The 9,529-nt window shown below is 42.6% G+C and overlaps 1 protein-coding gene across 4 annotated transcripts in view; it reads left to right on the forward strand.

Annotated features, from left to right (window-relative positions):
• Nucleotides 1-7,768, forward strand: part of YTHDF3 (YTH N6-methyladenosine RNA binding protein F3) — a 44,575-nt gene extending 36,807 nt beyond the window's left edge. For all 4 annotated transcript variants that reach the window (XM_081259008.1, XM_081259010.1, XM_081259012.1 and 1 more), the window contains one exon: nucleotides 7,217-7,768. In XM_081259008.1, coding sequence (XP_081115134.1) covers nucleotides 7,217-7,339 — 123 coding nt within the window. In that variant the 3' untranslated portion in view covers nucleotides 7,340-7,768. The remainder of the gene's footprint in view (nucleotides 1-7,216) is intronic.
• Nucleotides 7,769-9,529: the final 1,761 nt, after the last annotated feature.

Below are 9,529 nucleotides of genomic sequence, written 5' to 3' on the forward strand. Positions count from 1 at the left end.
TGTTTACCACTGAATATTTCTTACGGTAATCTTTACTGCTTAGATGCAGTATAGAGGTTGTAGAAAGTTGATTACTTTCAGTTCATATTATATGATTGAGATCCTGAGAAAAGGCACTACCTGAATAAAGTTTTGTTAAATTATCATTTATCTTGGTTTTTTGCAACTTTGGACTTTCGGGGTTTTCAGTGACTGTCAGCCATGCTTTTTCAAAGTACGTAAAATCAGATGAGGGGCTTCCCTGATGGTGCAGTGGTTAAGAATCCTCCTGCCAATGCAGGGGACACGGGTTCGAGCCCTGGTCTGGGAAGATCCCACATGCCGTGGAGCAATTAAGCCCATGCACCACAATTACTGAGCCCATGTGCCACCACTTGTGAAGCCCTTGCGCCTAGAGCCTGTGCTCCACAACAAGAGAAGCCACCGCAATAAGAAGCCCGCGCACTGCAACCAAGAGTAGCCCCCGCTCGCCGCAACTAGAGAAAGCCCGCTCGCAGCAACGAAGACCCAATGCAGCCAAAAATAAAATAAATTTATTTAAAAAAAAATCAAATGACATAGTTTATCCTGCTAGAGCTGAGCAGATGGCAAAACCAAAGGCAAATTAGACCAAAAGGAAAGCAAATAGGAGCAATAACAAGAAAATCTATGAAAAATAGAAGAAAATTAAGCCAAAGATGAAAATTAGATCAAGAATTTTTCTGCTTTGCTTGTTACAAATGTCCCTTGATACTAATGCCACTTAAGTGTATTAGTAAGTTATAAGAACTCACTATGAATATTTAGTAACAATTCAAAATGGAAACACCATATGGATGTGTTACCTCCATATTTCAACTTTACAAGGAAGAGGTATTTGACAGACAGTAGTTCCAACTAGTATATATTCAGGATTATATTTCGAGGTAAAAAGTTTACAAATAAAGCTTCAACATAATACGGTTGCATGCTAATATTAAAGCTCCAGTATATTAAGCTTGTTCTGCTTGGGCTTGCTGCAGTCACTGACTTTGTTTCCTCTGTAAAGCACCCAGTGCTTACAGCACAGTTAGTACTTGCATCTCAGAGCTGTTTTCTAGTTTGCCCATGTATGTATGCTTACCAGTGTCATCTGTGGCTCTTTCTAAGCTTGTTTATTCCAGTTGTACTTATTTCTTTTATTATGAGATTTAAATACATAAACTGATAAAATGTGATTGATAGTTGTTGCTATGAAAACTAAATTGACTTCTTTGGAAATACCTGATAAAAGTGAGTTGTCTAATTAGGTATAGATCAGAAAACGTAAAAACTTGGCAGGAAAATCATTAAAATGTAGAATTTGCGTGTAGTTTGCAAGTGTATTTTCAGTTCTCACTACAGTGGGAAATGTTAGATGGTGCCTTAGAGGTGAGGTATGGTTCACAGAAGAAAGACATGATTCTTATTCAGAGAAGTCTTGGCCCTAAATCAAATCCTTGTGGGATACTAGTTCCCCAACCAGGGATTGAACCCCGGGCCATCAGCAGTGAAAGCGCAGAGTTCTGACCACTGGACCTCCAGGGAATTCCTGAAGTATTTGTGTTTTAAATTAAAATGTGCAAAGTTTGTTTGTATCACTTATGAATCTACTTGTTAACTGACATCTCTTTCATTATTTAACACTTTATTTTAAAGTTTTAACCTAAATTATTTTTAAAGTCCCAAAACTTTTTTCCTTCTGCATTAAATAGCTTAACATGACTGCATGTGTCCACGTGTAATAATAAGCTGCTAGGATATCTTTGCAAATAAATGTAATAAAGAGAAGTATTCATACCACTTGGAAAATATAATGTGCCAGCACTTACATATTTATTTCAAATATCTAAACTATGAGCAATGTTTTCTGTATGAAATGTTGGAGAGAAGAAATGTACCCACTAATAATTTCTTGTATCTAAATTTAAAGCCAACTGAAACCATGTCAAGTCTTGAGTCAAACCATTCCTCTTTTGGAAAGGCACAGAGCTTATGTAAATGGATGGTCCTCCCCTCCCACCCATGCCATTACTCCTTTAATAAGGGGAAAAAAAAAAAGGCCTGAGAAAGAGGAAGTTAGATATTCAGTACCTGTCTTAGAGTTACGTAGCCTTGGCTTGTTTCTTTGTTTTTGTTCTTCCTTTTTTTTTTTTTAATTTTTATTTTTCAAATTTCTTCAGCTTTCCAGGCAATAGTTGAAAGGTCATGTGTTAAAACCAAATGAAAAACCAAAGGAATGAATACTAGTAGCATATGTGTGTATGTGAGTTTGTGTGTGTGTGTGTGTGTGTGTGTGTGGGTGTGTGTAGAAATAAACTACTTATTTGCATCTGTATTTATTTTCAACCAGATTAAAAAGAGATTTCACAGAAGACATTCTGAACAGCTTTCTGACAAAGGTTCAGATACAACAAAAGACATTAATGCTGAGTTTCTTTCACATATAGGCACAGCTTCTTCCCCTTCAGTTCCTGTGTTTAGTTTGGTGAGGAAACATCCATTCACAATGAAAGCGCAACTTTCACTGTTTTAAAGGAAAGCCTCCAATGTTTCATCAATGTCGATCTGTTTTTACATCATTCAGGGGTGTTGCACAGGCCCAATGCTAGACACATGACTGCCTCACAGTGGCTCTTGGATGGTTTTGATGCTTGGATCTATGGTCCTGGTATCTAGTCTTAATGGAACTCCCCTAATGTATTAATAATAAAATTATCACCAATCAATATCATACTTGTAACATTTCCATCATGTTTATAATATAATAGTATATAATATTAATAATCTCAAATTTATTAACAGCTTGGGCAGCAGGTCCCAAACTCTTTAGTCTCAGGACCCCGTTACCCTGAAATGATTGAGTAACCCAAAGAGATTTTGTTCATGTGGCTTTTATCGATATTTACCCTACTGGAAACTAAAACTGAAAAATTTTGAAGCGCTTATTGTTTTATTTAATAGCAGCTGGAGTTTCCTCTTTCTTGTGTGTGTAATCCTCTGGAGAACTGGACTGAACACTCAGGAGAGAATGAGAGTGAAAAGTCCTGGTATGATTCTGAGTATAAACTTGTCACTGCAGACGCCCTCTGGGAACCACGGCTCTGTGGACACTGTTGGTGGACTGCATGGTGTTCGTGGTCCCCTGTGTGAATGGCTGTCCTAAGATCTTTTGGGTCTCGTTGGGAAACTCTCCGCCATTCACGGGTACACAGCCCCCCACCTTCCTACAGACACACACCAATCTTTTTCCTTCATGATCTACTAACAGAAAGTCCAACACGCATCTCGGTTAACATCTTCTTTACAAGGGACCTATTGATTCATAGCTTTTAGTTAACGCTGAACTTTTTTCCTGTAACTTCGTATCATTTCCTTACCCAACCCGCTGCTTTATTGCCTACAGCAATAAGAACATGAGTGGTTTAACGCTCACATTAGTTTTGATCTGTACTTGTAAGGGGTTTGTGTGGGGATATCTGCAGGGGAACGTTTGCTCTTATCCTTGGTCCTCCTGGCCTGTCCTGACCCGCTCAGCATCCTCTCGCTTCCGTTTTCCTCTGCTCTTCTCTCCGTACCGCCGCTTTAAGTTACCAAGCTGCAAGCAGAGGCGGTGGTGACAAACGCAGGGACAACGGCAAGCGAGCAGGGGTTCCCCTGCTCCACTTTGCTCAGCTGTGTTTCTCTCCCGTCCGGGTCGGCCGTCCTGCTCGTGTCCTTAACCAGCCCGGACTGCCCTCCGGCCTCAGCTCCCAGCTCCTTCTTTCTGCCCTAGCCCCGTGCTCCAGCCACACTGGCTTGCGTTCTTCCCACAGACTTCAGTTTCATTCCCACTTCCGAGTTCTTCCGTCCTCTGCCCGGATCAGATATTTGCTCTCTTCTACGGGGCTCCGCTAGGTTTACTTCCTCAGAGAGGACGTCCCCGGTCACCACAGCTGAATCAGTTACTCGGCCACTCCATTCTCTTACCCTCTGCCTTCTTCCTAGCACTCATCCAGAAGTGTTCGTGTATCGCTTTTTTGTTTTTGAAATTAAAAAAAAATTTTAAGGCAATAGTTTATTTATTTTTGGCTGCGTTGGGTCTTCGTTGCTGCGCGTGGGCTTTCTCTAGTTGTGGAGAGCGGGGGCTACTCTTCGTGCGGTGCGCGGGCTTCTCATTGCGGTGGCTTCTCTTGTTGCGGAGCACGGGCTCTAGGTGCGCAGGCTTCAGTGGTTGTGGCTCGTGGGCTCAATAGTTGTGGCACACGGACTTAGTTGCTTCGCGGCATGTGGGATCTGCCCGGACTAGGGCTTGAACCTGTGTCCCCTGCATTGACAGGCGGCTTCTTAACCACTGAGCCACCAGGGAAGCCCCTTATGTATGGCTTTGTAAACTGAGATTCGGAGGGAAGGGACTTTGGCACGTAAGCTGCTCCGTAGCTACTGGTTGAATGAGGCATTGACGCCTCCCATCTGCTCCTGGATTGGGATGGATGGAGCCTTTGCTATTGATCTGCGATGGTGGCCTTCGTTGCTTGAGATCCAGAAGTCAGTCTATGAACTGGTGATGCAAAGAGTAGGAAAAAGTTGCTGCTGCTAATTATTGTTTGAAAAAAAGCCATGTGACTCATTTTCCTTACCAAGGGACATGTTGACTGCCTGAGCATATCTCCATTCCATCTCAAGTATTCTACTTGGCTGCTCTTTTGAAATCCGCCAGCTTCCCTCCCTCCCTCCTTTCCTTCTTTTTTTCCAAAATTGCCTTTGATTGTCATTTACGCTGGATTTTGTCTGGGTCCGATAAAGTGGGGGAATAGAGTGTGACTGGCCCTGCGATGGTTAAGAGTTCTGGGAAGGACCGGGGAGGCCACTGACTCGCATCTTTCAGTTTATAGAGGAAGAGACAGGCTGCGATGCTACGACTTTCCCAGGGTCCCAGTGAATGACAGAAGCAGGACTTCCCAGCCCAGAGTTTCTAGCTCCCACTTCAAAGCCAAATGCTTCTAAACCTGTGCCCACACCTTCTCCATAGCTGTTGACCAACCAAACAATTAAACGCCTCTGTTTTCTTGTTTGTAAAGTGAGAAAAATCCTTGCTCAGACTTGTTTGGAGCCTTCAGTGAGAATGCGCGCTGCGGGGCATCCTGTAGCCTCCAGGGTGCGTCAGCACTGGCTCCCTCCTCTCCTCTCTCCTGCCGTGCTGGCTCCTCAAGTAGAAGAACCTGTTTTTTCCCCTAATTGGCCTGGTGCTTGTCTCCTTCTCTGCATTCAAACTGTAGATCTTCCACACCCTTTTCAAAGCCATGAGTGGGCTTTTCAGCTTTCACAGGGCCAACGCTGTCTAGACAAGTGCATTGTTAAAAGTTTTGTTCTAAAAAAAGAGTCTAGGGCTTCCCTGGTGGCGCAGTGGTTGGGAGTCCGCCTGCTGATGCGGGGGACTCGGGTTCGTGCCCCGGTCTGGGAAGATCCCACATGCCGCGGAGCGGTTGGGCCTGTGAGCCATGGCCGTTGAGCCTGCACGTCCGGAGCCTGTGCTCCGCAACGAGAGAGGCCACAACAGTGAGAGGCCCGCGTAATGCAAAATAAATAAATAAATAAAATAAAAAATGAGTCTAATTTTTAGAGATTGATGTTTCCTTGTTATTGAAACATATATATCACTTTTCACTTCAGAAATGTAGCTTCGTCTTTAAGTTACCCTAATACCTCTACCGTCTAGAAAAATGTTCCACCATAAGAGAATCCGTATTCATGATATAGGGGTGATGCTTCCAATTTCAGATAAAGTAGTAAGGATTTTATCAACTGACTTCTGTACTACCCAGCTTAATGTGGTTCGTAATTGAGCAATTACAAAATAAAACAAAAAATGTTTTTAATTACATAAAATGACAGCAGAGGGAGCTATTGAGGTTTGATTACATTTTCCATTGCCCTGGTTGAGGTTTTTCTTTAAACTATAATATTTTGACTTAGATTTTCTCAATTGTCAACAGACAGGAAAAGTTTGATTATATTGGAGGATACATATGCACTTTGGAGGACTGCAAAAAATGAGGTTTTTTTTTTTTTTCTATCATCTGGCCCCGTTCCATTCTTGATCATTCCCCAAACTCCTGTAAAGGTAATTGGTATAAGAAAAGTCATGGTAATTTTACAGTGGTAATTTTAGAAATGAATCTACTCCATTAGTGTAAATCTGGGTCATCAGGATCAGCTGTTCTACAAGCCACTGTCCTAACTTGTGTTTTTGTCTGGCTTCCCGGAGACTTCTATTGGGCCTCAGAGTCTTACAGGGATTGCTTGTATGGTATGAGACCTGAAAGGCTTGAAATTCACAGTGTTTGTGAAACACCCTCCTTATGAGGAGGCACGGTTGACCTAGACGAGACACGCTGTGTGCATGCGTGGGTGGCATATGCAGTGTGTGGATGGGTGACAGGGAGGGAGGTGGGAAAAGTTTGTTTCGGGCATTTCTCCACAATCGTCTTTAGGTCACGCCCATGTGTATGATTTACTCCTGCTCTCCATGGCCCTGTGACCTGCTGGCCCCGGTCCCTGCTGGCCCTGTGCCCCCTAACTGGACCCTCAGCTCTCCCCACTCCTAGCCCACCCTCCCCACTTCAGCCACCGTCTTCATTTTTTCAACACAACTTGGAATTCCTCCTCTAGGAATTTCTCCTTTTGTGCATAAGTGCCTAAAAAAAGGTGTGGGGATGTGGGGACACTCCTTGCAGTGTGGTTTGTAATAGCAAATTAAACAATGGAAGCAAGTCTGTTGGTCTAAAGAGTAAATGGTGGAATTCCTAACAATGAAACACTAGGTAGCCGTTAATGCTGATGTGAGAAGATGGTGATGAATTTTCTGAAATTAAAAAAACTCACGGCACATATGATTTGTACCATGAGTTTTAATTGAAATAAAAGATTCACATATAATTTTAAAACATAATTTAAGCAATGTTAAAAGGATTTTATAGCTGAAGTTTTTTGAAATATACACAGGACATTCATAACAACGGAGACTTCTGAAGCATGGTGCTAGGCTTTCTGGGTGTGGAGGAGAAAGGAGGAGAGGCTTTGCTTTTTGTCTTATAACTTTCTTCGGTTTGAACTATCTACCGAGAGCTTATACTTGTAATTAAGAACATAATTTAAATGCAGATGAAAGGGGAAGGGGGGGTGAGGGACAGATTGGGATTTTGGGATTGACATGTACACACCGCTATATTTAAAACAGGCTTCCCTGGTGATGCAGCGGTTAAGAATCCGCCTGCCCATGCAGGGGATACGGGTTCCAGCCCTGGTCCGGGAAGATCCCACATGCCGTGGAGCAACTAAGCCCGTGCACCACAACTACTGAGCCTGCGCTCGAGAGCTCATGAGCCACAACTACTGAGCCCGCGTGCTACAACTACTGAAGCCCACTCACCTAGAGCCCATGCTCCACAACAAGAGAGGCCACCGCAATGAGAAGCCGGCACAGTGCAATGAAGAGTAGCCCCCTGCTTGCCGCAACTAGAGAAAGCCTGCATGCAGCAACGAAGACCCAATGCAGCCAAAAATAAATAAATAAATTCAGTAAAAAAAAAAAGAGCATTAAAATAGATAACCAACAAGGACCTACTGTATAGCACAGGGCACTATACTCAATATTCTGTAACAACCTAAATGGGAGAAGAATTTGAAAAAGAATAGATACATGAATATGTATAACTGAATCACTTTGATGTACACCTGAAACTACCACAACATTGTTAATCAACTATACTCCAAGATAAAATAAAAATTAAAAAACAAACAAATGAATAAGTCTACTGACCTTCCCATATTGAATCACAGCATCAGTGTCTCCCTGAAGCCTTTCACGTACCCCTGGGTCTGCTTTAGATGGTGTTCCTCTGCAGTCACCCAGTTGGAATCCTCCTCTCTGCTTGGGGTAGATTGTACACTAGAACCAGAAGGGGTTCTGATGTCAGGCAGAACTGGGGAAAATCATGGCTCAACCTTTACCTGCCGTGTGATATTGGACAACACATTTATCCTCCTTTAGCCTGAGTTCCTTCACAATAGAAGTGGGAATATTGATGCCATTTTGCAAGATTGTTGTGAGGGGCAGAGTGAATTTATGCGAAAGCTCATCTGATGACAGGCAGATATAGGTGTCCGATAAGAGGTAACGGGGAATTTTTAGAGAATGGATATTGTTTTCTCCATTCTCATAGCCTTGCTACTTTGTCAAATAAAAGTAGTAATGCTTTTTGCACAGGTTTTTCTTCCGTGGCATGACATCACTCTCTAGACTTCTGTATCGAATTTTACCTGTGCTGTGTCTCATTCACTTCAAGCTGTGCTGTCTCTCAGCTAGATATTTGGATGGACAGTCTTGATTGTGGCTTCATAGCAAAGCCTGCCGCCATGTGTCCCGTGGTCCTTTAGTGGCTTACCTCCAAGGTGAATCCAGTGGTGACATCCAGGCGCTATATTAGGAAGAGCACAGTTATAGGAAACTCAGCCTGAAAATTTGGCATTCTCAACTCAACTATATAGGTAGTTTCTACTACCGATGGTGTGAGTTTTGTGTGGCTGGCATGGAGCAGAGAAGAGCAGTTAAGCTGAGTTGCTCCTGAGGGCAGCACCAGCCTGCATCAGGGATAGTGGGTGGTTTCACAATTTTAACAGTGTCACCGCCTCTTATGAGTGACCTGTCTTTAAAGGCACTTCGCCCATACTGCTTTTTATGATGCCTTCTTTTGAAATTGTAAGTAGCATTTGTCCTGCGGCAGCATCTTGTCAATGCAAATGTCTGAATGAATGAATGAATCCATGATTTTTGCCCAAGTCTGATAATCTTCCCAAGCATCTAATTTTATGTCATTTTGCTTAATGAGGTATAATCAAACATTTTCTTTTGCTTCCTGGGAAACATTTAGGTGGCAAGAACCACAGATCAACTTGATTGTTCCATAAAGATAGAAATGCTACTGGCAGAGTTCACTTATTTAGAAGATGTTTCTGGAACATGGTACTGCATGAATGTGATAAGGTGATGTATCCAGGTGAGTGAAATACATGTCAGAAATATCTCCTATAAAAATTCAGTGCTGCCCGTCTCCTTTAGTTCCTTTCAGCAACAAGCTGGAAGTGTGCTTGGTTTCAGCTTTGTTTCTTTTGACACTTTGCTTTTTATCAGCAACAAGAGATGTGTTGTGTTATCTTCTGTTTTTAATCTGTTTTAAACCGACCTCCCCACCCCCGATGCCAAGAACAAATTAAAGGTCTCTTTTTCTTGATAGCTAAGATTGTTATCCCAGGAAATGAGTCCGTGAAAATGTGTCTGCATAAAATAGCAGTAGCAAAATCTGTTCTTAATGAAGTGCATTGCTCTAGCAAGAGCCCGGAGCTCAGCAAAGAGGTCAGATGATTCTCCCAGATCACCACGGCCAAAACTTTTGCCAATCAAGTCAAGATGCCAAGTTATATACCTGGGAGGAGATACTTCCGAAAGTACCTCTTCAATAAGCCTATTTGGGGTGAAAAAAAAATGGCCACA

Source organism: Mesoplodon bidens (assembly GCF_964165515.1).
Source record: "Mesoplodon bidens genome assembly, chromosome: 16".
NCBI lineage: Eukaryota > Metazoa > Chordata > Mammalia > Artiodactyla > Ziphiidae > Mesoplodon > Mesoplodon bidens.